At 38.3% G+C, this 17,237-nt stretch overlaps 2 protein-coding genes and 1 long non-coding RNA gene across 5 annotated transcripts; 2 read left to right on the top strand and 1 right to left on the bottom strand.

Moving 5' to 3' along the window:
* Positions 1 to 181: 181 nt before the first annotated feature.
* On the bottom strand, positions 182 to 5,088 carry LOC146566007 (uncharacterized). The gene is made up of 3 exons (XR_014894179.1): positions 4,937 to 5,088; positions 4,640 to 4,831; positions 182 to 722 (listed from the first exon to the last, which is right to left on the bottom strand). It is a non-coding gene; the product is annotated as an uncharacterized LOC146566007 (long non-coding RNA).
* Positions 2,419 to 6,021, top strand: endou2 (endonuclease, polyU-specific 2). Of its 2 annotated transcripts, none has more exons than XM_085289512.1 (7): positions 2,419 to 2,614; positions 3,371 to 3,523; positions 3,940 to 4,045; positions 4,160 to 4,281; positions 4,625 to 4,737; positions 5,262 to 5,415; positions 5,651 to 6,021. In XM_085289512.1, the coding sequence occupies exons 2-7, from the start codon at positions 3,422 to 3,424 to the stop codon at positions 5,903 to 5,905; spliced, it is 852 nt and encodes a 283-aa protein (XP_085145638.1). In that variant the 5' UTR covers positions 2,419 to 2,614; positions 3,371 to 3,421; the 3' UTR covers positions 5,906 to 6,021. The 2 variants fall into 2 exon arrangements, with proteins under 2 accessions (XP_085145638.1, XP_085145637.1); XM_085289511.1 differs by having other exon boundaries at positions 3,368 to 3,523.
* A 2,014-nt stretch (positions 6,022 to 8,035) lies between these two features.
* ndfip1l (Nedd4 family interacting protein 1, like) lies at positions 8,036 to 16,879 on the top strand. 2 transcript variants are annotated; one of them, XM_085289505.1, is made up of 8 exons: positions 8,036 to 8,216; positions 10,111 to 10,198; positions 10,636 to 10,766; positions 12,743 to 12,802; positions 13,344 to 13,431; positions 13,537 to 13,661; positions 13,934 to 14,000; positions 15,736 to 16,879. In XM_085289505.1, exons 1-8 carry the CDS (start codon positions 8,187 to 8,189, stop codon positions 15,837 to 15,839), a joined length of 693 nt encoding a protein of 230 aa, XP_085145631.1. In that variant the 5' UTR covers positions 8,036 to 8,186; the 3' UTR covers positions 15,840 to 16,879. The 2 variants fall into 2 exon arrangements, with proteins under 2 accessions (XP_085145631.1, XP_085145632.1); XM_085289506.1 differs by lacking the exon at positions 12,743 to 12,802 and having other exon boundaries at positions 8,037 to 8,216.
* Positions 16,880 to 17,237: the final 358 nt, after the last annotated feature.

Here is a 17,237-nt window from a genome sequence, read left to right as displayed (position 1 = left end):
CTTTCTTACACTTGTGCCAAGGCTCCAAAGAAACTAACAATAAATAATCATTTTATATAGGTTTTTTAAAATGATCAGATGATGTCATGTTTAATGTCAGAGGACATAAAATGTTACAATATAAATATTCACTGATAGTAGTTAATAAATTGTCATATTCATGCATATGAATTAAATTAATAAAAATCTCACTACTAATGTTACATAAGCAATTTAAACAAGCTTTGGTTGGTTGCTAAGCTTGTAAAAGGGTTAAGCTAGCTTGGTTAGGAGATGATTAACAAAGTGAAATCAAATTTTGCTAAACTAAATCTTCTATTTGTAGTTTCTACAAAACAGATGCTATGAAAACATATCTATGCTCTTATCATATAAAAGACACCTAAAAATGGGAGACACAAAATAATGTTGGTTATGCTGCTAATAATGCTCAGTAATGGTTAAAACTAAACTTTCAATTCAATTTTATTCATACAGCGCCAAATCACAACAAACAGTCCCCTCAAGGCGCTTTAAACTGTAAGGTAGACCCTACAATAATGCGTACAGAGAAAAACCCAACAATCATATGACCCCCTCTGAGCAAGCACTTTGGCGACAGTGGGAAGGAAAAACTCCCTTTTAACAGGAAGAAACCTCCGGCAGAACCAGGCTCAGGGAGGGGCGGGGCCATCTGCTGCGACCGGTTGGGGTGAGAGAAGGAAGACAGGATGAAAGACATGCTGTGGAAGAGAGACAGAGATTAATAACAAATATAATTCAATGTAGAGAGGTGTATTAACATATAGTGAGTGAGAAAGGTGACTGAAGAAGAAACACTCAGTGCATCATGGAAACCCCCCAGCAGCCTAAACCTATTGCAGTGTAACTAAGGAAGAATTCAGAGTCACCTGATCCAGCCCTAACTATATGCTTTAGCAAAAAAGAAAGTTTTAAGCCTAATCTTGAAAGTACAGATAGTGTCTGTCTCCCCAATCCAAGCTAGAAGCTGGTTCCATAGAAGAGGGGCCTGAAAACTGAAGGCTCTGCCTCCCATTCTACTTTTAAATACTCTGGGAACAACAAGTAAGCCTGCAGTGCGAGAGCAAAGTGCACTAATGGTGATATGCTACTATAAGATCATTAAGATAAGATGGAGACTGATTGTTTAAGACCTTGTATGTGAGGAGCAGGATTTTGAATTCAATTCTGGATTTAACAAGGAGCCAATGAATGGAAGCCAATACAGGAGAAATCTGCTCTCTCTTTCTAGTCCCTGTCGGTACTCTTGCTGCAGCATTTTGGATTAGCTGAAGGCTTTTCAGCGAGTTTTTAGGACTTCCTGATAATAATGAATTACAGTAGTCCAGCCTGGAAGTAATGAATGCATGAACTAGTTTTTCAGCATCACTCTGAGACAGGATATTTCTAATTTTAGAGATATTGCACAAATGGAAGAAAACAGTCCTACATATTTGTTTAATATCAAGTCAAGTCAAAGTCAAGCCACGAAAACTTTATTCACCCCCAAGGGGCAATTAAGATAGTTGATACCTGTACATTGAAGAACATATCCTGGTCAAAAATGACTCCAAGGTTCCTCACAGTGTTACTGGAAGCCAAGGTAATGCCATCCAGAGTAAGAATCTGGTTAGATAGTTTCAACTTAATGACTTAAAAAATTGAATTAGGGATCTTAAAATTTTAGCTTCTTTAGAAGCAACTTAAACTTTCAAAATGGCAATTTTGAGATTTAGACATAAGATAATTTTGCTCATCTCTTAGACTTAATTCTGCCAGACATTTTTTCAGTAGTAGAAACAAGGTTAAAAAAAAGAAAGAAGCCTGGGATTGTATTTTTCTGAAAATTAAAACACTCAGACGGCTACAAGAAATTGTATATTACAAAAAGATAACACAAAATAAAACTCTTCTATTCTAATTCCACGAAGGCCACATTATATATAAATATTTTCGGGATTTTTTTAAATAAATAAAATTATTATAAAAGTAAAAAGTTGTATTAGCTCCTCCTTAAATTTAATTTGTTGAAGACTTTAAAATCTTGTTTTAAAATGCTTTAATCAAGCTTTTAATCTGAAATGGTGAGGTCAATGACTTGTAAAAAAACCCAACAAAAAAAACCCCAATCGTGTTTCGTACAAGACCTTGGTTCTATGTAGATGTTTAAGTGAACTTTAACCATTAACAAAATCTTATTACCTGAAATATGACCCATATTTACCCTGTAATTCAGAGGTTATGCTGTGACAGACAGAGAAACAATGAAATTCTAAAGAAACAAAGACCCCACGTTTTAGTGTGAGACTGAAAAGAGACGACAACATAGTGTGATCCCTTTGGTCAGAGTTGCTGACAGGGGATAACCCTTTAAAACGGCCCCTCTCTCCTGTCCTGTCCCATCCCCTGCCTCGTGGTCTCTGTTCGCTCCCCCAGCCCATGCCTGCCTTTCTCCATACACACTGATTGACTACATGGCTGGACTATTACTATGCCTCTAAACACACCTGCACGGCAACCAGCACGAGCAGCACCTGACCAGCACTGAGATACTTCACTAACCCTCAAATCATTGATTTGATTTATTAAAGCAGGAGGACAGACAGAGGAGAAGGTCAGTGGATTTTGATGTGGTGGCTGATGGGATGCAATGTGTGAATCTATGTCAGCCACGTTTGTTGAATGCAATAGTGTTTAAGCTAGATTAAGCAGTTGAAGCTATTATGTTTTTACAGTGCCGAGTCACTTAGGACAGCCTTGTGAATTGCTTTCATGTATCTATCTAAAACGTTGAAATGTACAAATAAATAAAATAAAATACTAAAGTTAAGAACATCAACTCAGTTACAAAAGATAATAAACCACTAACCATAAAAAGGACCTTATAGTGACACAGAAATGATTAACAGTGCTTATTTAAGTAGCTTGAAATATCTAGTTATTTATGATAAAGCTGACATTTTCCTCAGTGGGAAATGGCTATTTATTATATCTAATTATTTATATAATAAATACATTCTTTATTTAAAAAAACAACAACATGTAAATGGTTGGGCTAAAATGCTGTACTCAAATAGCCAAAACCATTTGTATAAACTGATTTATAACCTCTGTTTGCACACACATCACCTCAAAGTTAAATATTTCTGAAAAGCTTTTTACACACAAGTGAGTATTATATTTAATCTGATGGGTCACTTAAACAAGTTCAAAAAGAGCAGAAATACATTATTGTATGCCTACATGCATTAGCGTACCTGTGCTTTACACTTTTTATATGTGAAAAATAGTTTTATGGTGTTGTTCACCTCTGAAGCTTAAAGCTCGAGTTAAGCAGAGGCTTCAGTAACTGTTCCTCTCCTGTCAGAAGCACATACTGGAAAGAGAGAGCATCCACAGCACATCTGCAAGCGGTCATATCATGATTGAGAGTGACAGAGAGCTGTCAGCCATGGTGCAGGAGCTATGGGACAATGATATCAACAGACTAAAGCCTGGAAAAGACTACAGGATCTCCCTTCAGGTGCATCACGCACTCAGACACACACAGACACCTGTTGTAGATAATAGTATATATTGCAAACTTATGACGATATCTGACAGTCTGCATTACACCTCAAAACAGGCACTGTTCTTCTCCTGCAAATAGAGCTCAAGTTTTTAGCTCTGAATGAGCTTTACTCAGTAAAAAAGTCAAAGCCCGGAAACTTAGAGACCTACTGTAAAGGTAAAGGTTAGATCTTTGTGATAGAAACCGTCGATATTTATGGAAATTTTTATTGTAGGTCTTCCTAATTTGGACAAACTTTCTACTTGTATTTTTTACCACGTAGTAGTAATACTTACATTTTGGAGGCACAAGTAAGAGTAAAGGAAAAGATATCACTGGAAGCATACATGAGGAGCATTTTATGAAAAGCACTGTTCTTCCTGTTTCAGGGAAAAGCTGGAGACAGCATGAACATCAATGACAACAATGACGGGGCGGGATATCCACTGTTTACCTTTGTCGATGAGAACATTTTCAAAAAGGAGACTTTTTTAGGTAAGTGCACTAGGCACTGTATTGTTATCATCCATGTTTATAGGACTGAGCAGCCCTAAACATTGTTTAATGACGTAATGTGCCACTGAAATGTGCCTCTGTTGATCTTTGCAGCCTTTATCTCCCTGCTGGATAACTATGAGAGTGACACCGGTAAGCCAGAAATTGTAACTCCTGAGGAAGTGGCAGAGAACCACAAGTTCCTGGACTCCATCGTTCAGACTCCCACCATGAAGGTACCTATGAGGGGCATTTGACTATGTTCGCCATCGTAGGTTAGTGTCATTATTAAATACAGAGGATGAAGAAATATTATCAATGGCTTTCTATGACAGGAACAAAAAAAAAAACAAACGGATGTTAGTAGCACTTATTTGTCTGTGGAGGTTTGTTCCAGTTTCACCTACTAATGGTGGAAGAGATAAACTCATGGGATCACTAAATAATTAGGATTTATCCTCTGTGGGTTAAAGGTATTTGACATATTTAAGTCCTGATCGGACCAACTAGCGCTTTCATCTCGAGCCACCCTGCTAACTGAGCTATAAGCATTTTGTAATAAGTTCTTCTATTTTTTAGATAGCCCATAAATACCTGGTCAAGAAGCATCTTTCGCCTGAGGATGAGACAGAATTCAAGAAGCAGCTGTACAGGATCTGGTTTGAGCTTTATGCGAGGAGAGGATCCAGCAGGTGGGTGGAATCTGCGTCAGTGGAATTCAGCACCGCGATGGTAAATACAGGCTGACAAACTGGCTCTGTGTGGCAGATACATTCAGCGTCAGTGCTGTCAAATGGAAGAAAAAAAAAGTGTTCAGGATTGGCTTGTCCATGTGGGCAGCTGCAAATTTAAGGCATCGATTTTGGAGCAGCTTCTTTTTTGGCCGGTAACCTCTCAGTCCATGTTGATGTAAAACTGGCTTCACTGTGGACAGCAACACTGCTGGTCCAGCAGTTTCCAGTTCATGGCAGTCTGGAGCCTTGGTGGTTCCTGGGTTGTTCCTGAACATTATAACCAATTTCATCTCATCTGAGTGGGTCTTCTTCCAGATCCTGGCAAAGCAAAGCAAAGACACATCCAAATAACTTGTACATATGTATGATCGTTTAAACTCGCAATCTTGGAATCTGCAATTGTCAAGGAAAACTACTGTGGCGTTCACGCCCATGATGAGTGGCTGTAAACTTCTGACATTGCCCTTTTTGTCTCTCTTCAGGCCAGACTCTTCGGGCTTTGAACACGTGTTTGTTGGAGAGACAAGAGGGGGGAGGACTGTTATTGGTTTTCACAACTGGATCCAGCTATACTTACAAGAGAAGCTGGGCCATATTGATTACAAAGGCTACAGTGTCACTGCACATTCACCCCAGGTATACTATTCTTAAGACTTTCTTTAATTAAACTCAGGCAAAGAAGTTCTTTTCTCTGGTACTTTACTTTTAACTATTTAGACAGATATTCAAAAATGTATTCAGGTTACTTTTTCCCTGTATATTTATCAGTAATTTCTTTCCTGCCTTTTCTCCACTGTCAGCAAATATCTGTCAAACAATCTGACTCATTTCTCCCTGCCTAACTAGCTTTTTCATTTTGCCCCTACCGCAGCCCGATGAGAACAAACACATCCTGGCGCTACAGTTTAGCTGGAAGAATGGTATAAAGCCCAAGGGCAGCATCTTCATCGGAGTCAGTCCCGAGTTCGAGTTCGCCCTCTACACTCTCTGTTTCCTCACCTCGCCTAATGAACGCGTCAAAGTCCAGTTCAGTTTGTACGACATGGAGATTGTTTGCCACCACTACAACCAGAAGCATATAGGTACCACCTACCCTGTGCTCCTCAGGTACCTGAACCCTCGGTAACTCGACTAGAAAATACATCTGACATACAACTTCCCCATCACTTAAGCTTGGGTACAAAGTGTCATAGGTATTGTTGTTGTCTTTTTATTTTACATAAAGATACAATAAAACCTTCCAAGAGCTAACTGCATTGCCTTTGTTTCTGTTTTGAGAGTGTGCTACGGATTACGTGATGGGAAATAACTGATGAGTCTCTGAAGTCTGAAGCCGGATACTGATCTATCTTTATCTCTATTTTACATTTTTTCTTAATCTTTCTTAACGTTTTAGGTCATTAAATACATTTTAATACTAGACAAAGATAACCAGAGTAAATAAAAACATGTAATTTTTAAGTGATGATTTAATTTATTAAGAGAAAAAAACATAAACATACTTGACCCTATTAAAAAATGAATTGCTCCCTAGACCTAATAACTGGCAGCAACACTGGAGAGTTTTTGAACACGAATGGCCTGTTTGAGGTCATGGCAAAGCATCTCAGTCTGATTTAAGGCTGGACTTTGAGTAGGACTCTGCAAAATATTCTTTTGTTTTTTCTTTTATTGATTTTTATGTGTGTGGGGGATTTTTTTGAGTCATTCAGAGGTGGACTGGCTGATGCGTTTCAGATCACATCAGCCAGTCTTGAAGATCGTCCCATGGAGGCCATTTTTGTCCAGTTCTTATTGTTGAATCATGAACTCTGACCTTAAATGAGGAAAGTGAGGTCTGCAGTTCTTTAGATGTTGTTCTGAGTCCTTTCCAGACTGATAGATATCAGTGATTTTGTTTATCATCTGTTCTTGAGTTTATTTTGATGGTGGCATGATGTTTGCTTTTATAGATCTTTCAGACTTTACTTTGTCAAACAGGTTCAAATGAAGTGTTTTCTTGATTCAACAGGTCTGGCACTAATCAGGCCTGGGTTTGGCTAGTGAAATTGATCTGAACTTTCCAGAAAATATGGTTAATCGCTGCTAAATCATGATTTCATAAATTTAATTTTTAATTTTTAATTATAAAATTAAAAAAATTTGTATTTACTTGTGTTATCTTTGCCTAATATTAAACGTAAAAACTCCAAAACACGTACAAAAGACAACAGAAGTGCTCCAGGATGCTAGGCGCAGTGTTGAGCTTTTGTTACCTAGTTGCTACACAAGCCAGCAAGTACCAACGACCGGATTTGGTGTGTGGTAGTAACAGGTAAATGAACACTTTTTTTTTTAAATTATTTGAATATATATGAGTGCTTGTGTATAAATACACAAACAATACACATATGCTTTCAATTGTGTAATTTAAGTGATCTAGGTAGCTCTGTTTTGGAAGTTCAGTTAACTCTAGAAATGTGTTTTGGAGTTTCAAATCAAATCAAATCAAATCACTTTTATTGTCACATCACATGTGCAGGCACACTGGCACAGCACATGCGAGTGAAATTCTTGTGTGCGAGCCCCACAAGCAACAGAGATGTGCAAACACAACAACACAAACGAGCAAAATACAAGAATGGCCAACCTGAAACTAATAAATATATGTACAATATATAATAGTGTATGCATTTCTGGATGTGTATACTAAATATTTTCCTACGTGTGTGTGTGTGTGTGTGTGTGTATACACATTTTTACAAATTAAATAGTAAAAAAAAAAAAAAAAAAAAAAAAAAATGTGTACGTGCTTTGTCTCAAGGGGCCACCGCATATATTTATATATAAACATATATAAATAAAACCACTTTTTTTTACATTAGTAATTCCTTTTGTGCATAATTTTATATTATTGTTAATAATAAATTAATTAAAGCAACAAAACAACCTGAAGAGTCGGTTTGGAGACGAAAGAGCCGTACAGGGTTTGTTGTGGCCAATGACGTCAATCAGTTGACGTACAAGAACTTCGTCAAGTAAGTGAGAACGTAGCGGAAACTGATTAATTACATAATAAAATAATTGCAATCTAGCATTAAAATAGAACATGTTTCTTAATTGAAAATACGCGAACGAATACAAAGTTGTAAAACTGCAATGACAACATATTTTTAATTACTATTAAAAACCCAAAGTATTGCGAATTAGGCATCACAATGGATTTTATTTTGAAATGCTAACAGGAAACCTTTTGTATTTTGTCGGTCGCTAGTTTAACTTCACAGCATACAGGCACAGCCGAACGAGGAGTCTTTCCATTGTGGCGAGGACAGAGTTTACCGTTTGTACTGTTATATAATTTCTTACTCGTTGGGTGTCTTGCTGGCATACCTTTCTGTCGTTGATTGATAGCCGTTCAAGCGGGAATGGCCGAATCGAGCCCCAGATATCAGCAGGTAAGAGAAGGCTTAAAGTCAAGCTAAAAGACGTTAAAGCTTCAGTCGTAGGTACCGTCGTCTAAATGCTGTTAGCATCGAACTGTTAACTTCGAAGATAAAGTCGCCCAGGCGTGTCGCTTCGTGTTTGAAAACAAGACAACAATTTCCCGTCGAATAAAGATGGATGTCGTCGATGGATTTAAGCCGATTAAATTGTGGGGGTTCTTATTTTAATCGTATAAAGGGTTAGGTGTGTTAACGGGAAGCTAACGCGCTAACGAGACGCTAAAGGTTTTAATTACGCGTTACGTGAATTTTGAACCGGGTTTTTCTTTTGTTCTGTGATAATATGTGGGCGTCTTTTTCATATTGAATTACAGTCTACCGCGAAAGCTTGCCAGCTACTGAGTATTGTTTGGTAAATAAGGTCAACCGTTGAACAATATCTCGATCACCTTTTGAAAAATATGAGAGCATTTAAACTGTGGCTATCACCTGAGCTGCACCAATGGGTGTGTTTACTGTTGTTATTAGAGCACACAGGCCGTATTAGATGCATGTTCATGTTGGTGTTTGATATAATAACTAATGATCAGGTGCATAGAGGCTAATTTGAGTCTATGAATTTCTCACTATGGGGGAAAAATACTCAAGATCTATTGACAGTAAAGGGAACTATATTTATAGTCATATTTATATAGATAGATACTTTAAGCATCTCAAAAAAGGAAATTACTGTGTTACAGCTGCCAGTGTAAAGAATAAAAATATAAATATTATAATCTACAGTAAAAAGAAAACTGTCAAAAGTACCATAGGCCTGTAGTGAAGTTAAAGAAAACAAAAATAAGACTGGGATTGCGCCAAAGAGAATTTTAGCAAATGTGCACATGACAATAAATTAACAGTTACACTTTAATGTCTAAGCTACATAATGTATGATTAATACTCCTGCAGTCCTAGTGTTCCTGGAAACTGAGTTATGGCAATTGAACAATCAGTCTTAGTTTTAAACTCTTATTTTGGGGAAATAGGAGCAAATAAAGTCTCACTGTTTCTAAGTCATAACTGTGTTGGTCTGGTTTCACAGACTTACCTGCTAACAGTTTCCTTGCTAATAACAAAAAAAAGGAGAAATAAGAAACACATCACTCAACATCTTTTTTTTCTTTCTTTTTCCCAGTTCTGTTTTTCTGATGATTATATCAATGCTGAGTTTTAAGTTCCTTTTAAGTAGGTCAAGATGTCCAGTGTTGTGCCACAACTTTCAAACATGCAGGCTTCTTCCCTGGCTCAGAATAGGACACTGGGGGAATGCCTGTGCACTTGACTGGTCTTCAGTTTTATATCCAAACCTTTGTTATGGGACTTAACAGAAATCTGTCTTTTCTTGTTACTGGGACAAATATGGAAGTTAAAAAAAATCTGTATGGGGGCCAGTGCGTTTAAAAGTTCATTTGGGCTGAATTTCTCAATAATATCAAAAGTCTGCTTAATACTTAATATTGTAAAATCTTAAACAATGAAGAAGTGACATCTGTATAGTTTCTTATGACATGTTTAGATTTTATTTAATTTAGTTGACTAGTTGTGGGATTTTTTTTTTAATATGCAATATTTAATCTGCTGTTAAAAAGCTATTTGACTTGAAGGGCAGAACTGATCAGTCCTAGGACTTGTCTGTGCATCTTGACAGCAGACTTCACACCTTTAGTTGTCTTAAACTGTCTTGTTTCACTTCTTTAGAAAGGTTTCAACATTAAAACTAGCAGGCTTTTTCCTGGCTCATAATCTGCCTTAGGCGAGCGTGAAGTTATTTTTGGCCACTTGATAGGCAAATATGCATATGGAGGGTTTACGCATATATGCCTCACAGCTTTAACTGTGAACTTAATTTCTCTTCCTCTCACAGCTTACCAATGAGGAGGACTCAGAAGAGAGCCCACAGGTAGAGGCTGATGCTCCTCCGCCGTACAGCAGCGTCACAGCGGACAATTCTGGTAAAAATGATGTTTCCTTGGAGCTGAGGTCATCTGTAGTGGTGGCATTTTGGTCCACACAGGAGTGCCTGAGTAAAAGTCATGTATTAATAACTGCAGTGTACATTTTGTTGGAAAAGTAGTGAGCTAAATGCAACATGTAGCTGAGAAAGAATTGATGTGTTATTGGGCAAACTGTGTGGATATATTAGAATCCTCCAGAAGACACATGGGAAAAAATACAGGAAATTTCCTCTTTCACTTTTTCCATTTAGCCACCACTTGCAGACTAACCCCCTTAAAGGTTTATGTGAATGTTTGAGAACACGTGTTCAGTGTTAGCTTTAGTTTTGTCTTTGTCAACAAAAGGATTGGACCTGTTTAGAATTAAATAATACTTTTTTTTTTTCAGTTTTGTGTGTGCGTGTGTTTGAAACTGTGCTTTATTTCTTTGCTAGCGTTCTTTGACTGCAAGGAAGATGGGATTTTCCCCAAGCCTCCGTCATACAATGTAGCAACTACGCTGCCTTCCTATGATGAAGCAGAAAGAACCAAGGCTGAGACTAATGTTCCCCTGGTACCTGGAAGAGTGAGTGTCTCACTTTTTTTTTTTCTGCCTGCGGTCACATTCAGTACATACGCTCTCTCACACATATACACTCGTACACTGATGCTTGTGCTTGAACACTTCCTGTGTTGTCTGCAAGGCACGAAGTCTTATCGCTCAGCTGTGGAATCTTTTTTTTAGTCTTCTTCATGTATGCGACTGTATCTTTTCTGCTCGTCTTTGTTACCGGATTGAACAAATGCAGATTCAAAAATGAAGAAAAACATTTCTTCTTGTTCATATCAAAGGACATTTGCTGATATCTTTGCACTCAGTGCCCTCAGCTAGCCGCAGTGTAGTGCTCACAGCCTTTTCTGATCTCCTCTTTGTGCACTTGGTTGTTCGTATTGTTTACTCAAAACCAGAGTAAATATAGGTGCAGCCTTTCTACTGTGTGACAAGCTTAGGACAGTCTGTAATGATGCAAAGTTTGGATTATATTTTTGTACCAGTAACTAACGTGTGACATAGCTAGAGCTAGCCACATAAATCGATGTTTCTGGTTGGTGTTTGTACTGCTGTTATATCAGTCCCAGTGCCTTACATCACTTTTTACTTAGTGATGGAGATGTGTAGTAGCAGTGTAAACTTTAAAAATGTTAGGAAGACAGACTAAAAGATGTGATAATATACTCACTGGCCACTTTATTAGGTGCACTTTTTTTTTTTTAACTACTGGCTTGGGCCCCCGTTGGCCTCCAGGACTGTCTTAGTAATTTGTGGCATAGATTTAACAAGCTCATGGAATCATTCATCAGAGTCTTCGGTCCTTATTTGGTCCATATAGATTTGTCAGCTCAACATCCACAAGACGAATCTCTTGCTTGTTTCACCACATTCAAAAGGTTCTCTATTGGATTGTGATCTGGTGATTCTGGAGGTCCTTTGAGTACAGTGAACTCATCATGATGTTCAATAAACTTGATGATTCGGGGTTTATGACACAGCACATTATTCAGCTAGAAGCAGCTGTCAGGTTTTAAAGGGATGGAAGTGCAGTATATACAGGGATTGAAACGGTCAACAACAGTACTTAAACAAACTGTTGATACAAGGCAGGATGGATTTGTTCTTTCATGCCTTTTACACCAAATTCTGACCCTACCGTCTGAATACTGCAGGAGAGAGCAAGACTCATCAGACCAGGCAGCCAGTCTTCTGTTGTGTAATTTTGGTGAGCCTGTGTTAACTCTAGCCTTGGTTTCCTGTTCTTATCTGACAGCAGTGACACACTATGTGATCTTCTGCTACTGCAGCCCATCTGCTTCAAGGTTCAATATCTTGCTCTCCTGCATCTGTAATGAGTGGTTACAGTAACACAGTAACTGTGGAGTCACTCTTGCCTTACTATGAGCTCGAAGCAGTCTGGTCATTCTCAGGTTAGCATTTTCTGAAATACTTAAATTATCCCTGACACCAACAGTCATGCAGAGTCACTTAAATCACCTTTCTTTATCATTCTGGTGCTGATGTTTGCACGGCAGCAGGTTGTCTTTGACCATGTCTACATGCCTCAATGCATAAAGTTGCTGTGATCGGCTAATATTTAAATGAATAAGGAATTGAACAGATGCACCTAATAAAGTGGCTAAGAGGATCTTATCGTTAACATTATGTATGGGGTGTCTTATATAGTTTTAAAAAAAGGGGGAGATCACTCTTCATCCTCCACAGTACGGCAATAAAGGGAGTTTTAAAAAGATTCAGTAGTTTAAACAGTCAGGTGCTGGTTTATTACAAGGAATTCATATCACACCTCTCTCTCTCTCTCTCTCTCTCTCACACACACGCGCACACACACACGCGGAAACTAAGAGCATGTTTTTAGCCGTGAAATGGTGGCTCATGTATGACCTCTAGTGGTCACTGTGATGCACTGCATCTTACTGCATGTGGGGCTGCCCTGTTTGATTGCTGCTGTTGTGTTTCTCTGCCACACATTGCCTTGCGCTCAGCAGCAGCCTCAGCACAGGGACCGCCTGGAGACTTTTGACGATGTAATTCGCAGTTCACTGGAGGTAACTCGAAGAAGAGTGTACGATGAGAAGGAGTGCGTTTGGTCCTGGTTGTGTAGTTAGAGTGTGTTTGTATTAAAACCCTCAACCCCAGACCTTCCTGTGTGTTTGTGTATGTAGACTTTAGAGTGTTAGCTAAAAGTTATGCAAGACCTAGTTCTGCTGGTGGCCTGCATTGAATCGGACACATGCCAGACTTTTAGGTAAAGTCACGGTGATAGTAATTAAGTCGGCTTGCTGTCTTGTGAAAGTTTCCATTAGTGTGTTGGTTGTTCATGTTTTGTTCATTCTGTTTGTTAGGATGACTTGGTTTCTACCAAGAGATGCTCACCCAGGCTCAATCACAATTGGCTTTGTCTACATTCTAACTGTAGAAATTAAAATATAGCAGTGTGATGTGTTTGAATTTAAATTGTCAAAATTTGAAATGATTAAATGAAAGCCCGGGATGCTCTGCTGCTGTCGTGTGTTGCTGTGATGACATTTTCTCGCTGATTAAACGCCTCACTGTTTTTGTGCTCTTCTGTTACTCACTCCATCACAGGATGAAGACTTTGTTACCAGAGATGACTTTGAAGATGCAGATCAGCTGAGAATAGGAAACGACGGCATCTTCATGCTCACTTTCTTCAGTTAGTTTCCCAATCGTAAACATGTTCTGTATTCATCAGCTCCTCTCTTCCTTGGATTTGTGCAGAGATGACTGACTTTTTCCACCTTCTCTCTCGCCCTTTCAGTGGCATTCCTGTTCAACTGGATTGGTTTCTTCCTGTCTTTCTGTCTGACCACCTCTGCTGCCGGACGCTACGGGGCCATCTCAGGCTTTGGCCTGTCCCTCGTCAAATGGATCCTCATAGTCAGAGTACGAGACGCAGACATTACACAGCACACATACAAACACATAAATTGTGGTTTGGTGTACGCACAAGCAAATCAAAAGCCCCAAACACCACTGTGGTATTTTAATGCCGTCTCTGTAGTGGCTGGCTTGTTGGCACCAAACTGTTTCCTCAAAGATCTGTTTGAGAACTGTGCTGCTTCCTTAATTCGCTTTTAAAATGAAGGACTCATTTGAGTGAAAGCTGGGCCAAATTTATTCTAACCCGTGTTTGTGTTGTTTCATTGGGTTTTTAGTTCTCCGCATACTTCTCAAATTATTTCGATGGACAGTACTGGCTGTGGTGGGTGTTCCTGGTGTTGGGTAAGTAGTGAACCTCTGAATTTAAATGAATTGCACGCTTTGTCTTGAACAGGATAGTTACCATTACCTATAAAAGGTGGAAGTTTAGATATCAAATTCAATAAATAACACTTTATCTATATTTACCAATTTATTTTCAGTAAAGAAATAGGTAAATTGCATAGGCATGTTAGAGTCAAAGAATTTACATTTAAGTCTCTTTCACCCCTCTGTAAATAAACACAAACACTGTTAGCAGGCAAGACAAACAACACAAAAAGAAAATGTGTTTTTAAGGATAAGGTTTTCTTTTTATCAGACTCCCTTGATACCATAGAAAACAATAACAACAGTGAAATTAAAGATGGGAGTAAAACTGGAAGGTCTGGGGTGTTTCAGAGTGTAAGGGAAAAAAATAACATTTGATAAAACTACCTCTTAAAAAAATTACAGAAATGAAATGACAAGTATGTAACTTCACAAGTTGTTCACAGGATGAGAGAGAGGGAAACTATGAATATGAATCATGTGATATCTTTCATTGTAAAGCAAATATAGAAGCAGGTTGGCACAAAAATGTAAAAGTTTTTTATTTTTCCTTAATTTTTATTATTCTGATGTTTTATTTATTACTCTGATATGTATACATCACTTCCCCCCCACCAAAAGTTGGGGGCCATTTAAAAAATATAAATAAATGGAAATTTTGAATTTGATGGCAGCTGGATCATCTTTGTCCTCTTTAGTCCAGAAGACATTTCCTAAAGGAATTTCAAATTTCATTTCCTCTGACCGCAGAGCAGTTTTCCACTTTTCCTCAGTCCATTATAAATGAGCTTTGGCTGGATGAAGATATTTGTGGATCACATTCACATGTGGCTCCTTCTTTGCATGATAGATCCTTATCCTTCATTTATGGACGGCTCTGAACTGTTTTCACAGACGGCGATTTCTCGTGATTGTTTATGAGTCTATGTAGTGATTTCGCTCATTCCTGTTTTTAATCCAGAGCAGCACGATCTCATACATCCAGTTGTGATTTTCAACCTCGTCCCTTACACACAGAGATTTCTCTGCAAATCTTTTGATGATATTATGTACCGTTCTGCCCATCTTTACAAGTGAGGAACTCTGCCTCGCTCAAATGCTGTTTAAATATGCAATCATTTTTAATTAATTAGTTTTTATAAAAGGCTGATGGTATATTGTTGTTTGTAAATGTGAAAAGTTCATAACAAGGCGCGCTAGGAGGCTGAGGGGTGTCAATGGCGGCTGCCAATATTTTACTGGTCCGTCAACAGCTAGCCTAATTAGCTGTAAAATCTTCCACCTGTTGTTTCTTTTTTGTACCACTTACTTTTCCAGCCTTTTGTTATCTTCGTCCCAAATTACTGGAGACAATAAATCCCAAATTAGCCACTATTTCTCCTGAACCAATAAAATCTCTGTTTAAATGTTTTCTTTATTCTCTTGGGAATAAAATGTAGGTTTATGAGATTTGCAAATCATCCCGAGCTTCATTGGAATTGGTTTGCTATCACTTCAATTCACTTATTTATATAGCACCAAACCGCAACAGTCACTAAAGGCAATTTATGTTGTAAGATAAAGATCCTACAGTAATACAAAGAAAACCCCTTTGTCTTTGTTTTACTAGTAAGAGCAGCCGCACCTAGGGGCAGTGAAAGTCGTCACATGGAGATGTAGCATTGTTGTTTATTGGACTAGTCTCATGCCTATTTCTTCCCCTCTTCAGGCCTCTTGCTCTTCCTCCGAGGATTCATCAACTATGCCAGAATCCGCAAGATGGCGGACACTTTCGCCACCCTGCCCCGCACCCGGGTCCTCTTCATCTACTAAACCCCTTCATTCTTTTGTTTCTTGTTTCTACAGTGAGACACACTGTTAAGCATTATTCAATCAGATAGGGAGAAAATATGTGTTTTTCCTCCCTCGGCCTAACATGATTTGGACAATACCACGTCTGTTGTTCCCTCTTGGTGTAAATCTTTGACTGCTGAGAAATCTGTAAAACCCTTCAGCTGTTAGTGGTGAACTGTCAAGTGCTATTTTACAATTATGAAGTGTGTAGTAAATGTATAAATGATGCCTTATTTACAATTTTACCATCTATTGGTATCTGCAGCATGCTTGGGTCCCTCTTTAACCACCAGGGGGCAGTCTTGCTTTTTGTTCTTCTCTTTTTGGTGGGGGAGTGGGGCACAATTGACTTCTAATGAAGTCATTTGTATAGATAAAGGTGTTTCTCACCCCAGGGGTCAATGGATAATTCTGGGGTTATGGGTTGATTTGTGTAATGTAAAATAATATATTTCAAGTACCAATTTAATGCTTTTAACCTTTTTGACCAATGCGTTTTGCTCTTTGTCAAATGGTACACAGTTCAGGTAATATAGGGCTGTAAAGGGACAATTATTAGCTTTCTGTGGGTTCGAGGCTGAAAATATGGAAGAATATTTGTGTATATCCATAGAAGATCAGGTGCCAGGCTTACTTCAGAGCATTTTTCCTCATGTATTTATAAACACTCCATGTCCTCACTATAATTAGGAATGTTGTTTCCCCATTTGCTTTATACGTATATCGGCCTGATCACCCCTATATGCAGGGATGACCAAACTTGAGGGATCACTGCTTCGCTTAAGGACATGTTGCTAGTCTGACACTGGATTTAGATGTGCAATTGGACACTTCGGTTCAAATAAATGACGCCAATGCCCTGTCTTAGTCACTGGCACCCAGTTGGTGTCCAGAGAGAGAGAGAAAATGTATTGCCAGATGTGATTTTCAAATTCTACTCTTAGGAGTGAGAAATATATTCATTAACGAGAGTTTTTCTTTGATGTAACAATGAAATAAACTTTTTTTTTTTTCATTAATGTGGAAGTGATTTTTATTTATTCTTTGGTTCACTGCTGCACTTTGTTTTCACTGTATTGAGCCAGCTACTTAAAAATTTTAGGACATTTTGTGTTTTCAGTGTGGAATTAGAGAAGTCTTTTTACAAGACAGTGCAGTTCTGTGAAAAACTACACACACGCTTAAAGCTTCCGTAGGAGTTAAGAGGGAAAGTAGCAGCCAGGCGTTGGTAATAAAATGCACTTGATTACGTGATCATCAGCAAGTCTGAGCACCAATGTAGAAAGCAGAAGTTTGAACTATTTTGCTTGTCTGGTGCATTCAGTGTGCACATCCAGCAAATGCTGGATGTGCATTAGGGTCAAACTATGCAATGCT

The sequence above is a fragment of the Mchenga conophoros genome, linkage group LG10, assembly GCF_057382185.1.
Source record: "Mchenga conophoros isolate Kocher_MC1m ecotype Shallow Benthic linkage group LG10, M_conophoros_male_GT1.1, whole genome shotgun sequence".
Classification (NCBI taxonomy): domain Eukaryota; kingdom Metazoa; phylum Chordata; class Actinopteri; order Cichliformes; family Cichlidae; genus Mchenga; species Mchenga conophoros.
The sequence above is the reverse complement of the archived record's forward strand: the minus strand, read 5'-3'. Positions and strand labels throughout refer to the sequence as shown.

Excerpts from the sequence above, each read along its gene's own strand:
- ndfip1l (XM_085289505.1), top strand. The coding sequence starts at position 8,187 with ATGGCCGAATCGAGCCCCAGATATCAGCAG. Across the intron at positions 10,199-10,635 it reads CGTCACAGCGGACAATTCTG|CGTTCTTTGACTGCAAGGAA; the intron begins GTAAAAATGATG and ends TTTCTTTGCTAG. Across the intron at positions 13,432-13,536 it reads CTTCATGCTCACTTTCTTCA|TGGCATTCCTGTTCAACTGG; the intron begins GTTAGTTTCCCA and ends TCGCCCTTTCAG.
- endou2 (XM_085289512.1), top strand. The coding sequence starts at position 3,422 with ATGATTGAGAGTGACAGAGAGCTGTCAGCCATGGTGCAGGAGCTATGG. Across the intron at positions 3,524-3,939 it reads ACTACAGGATCTCCCTTCAG|GGAAAAGCTGGAGACAGCAT; the intron begins GTGCATCACGCA and ends TTCCTGTTTCAG. Across the intron at positions 5,416-5,650 it reads TCACTGCACATTCACCCCAG|CCCGATGAGAACAAACACAT; the intron begins GTATACTATTCT and ends CCCCTACCGCAG.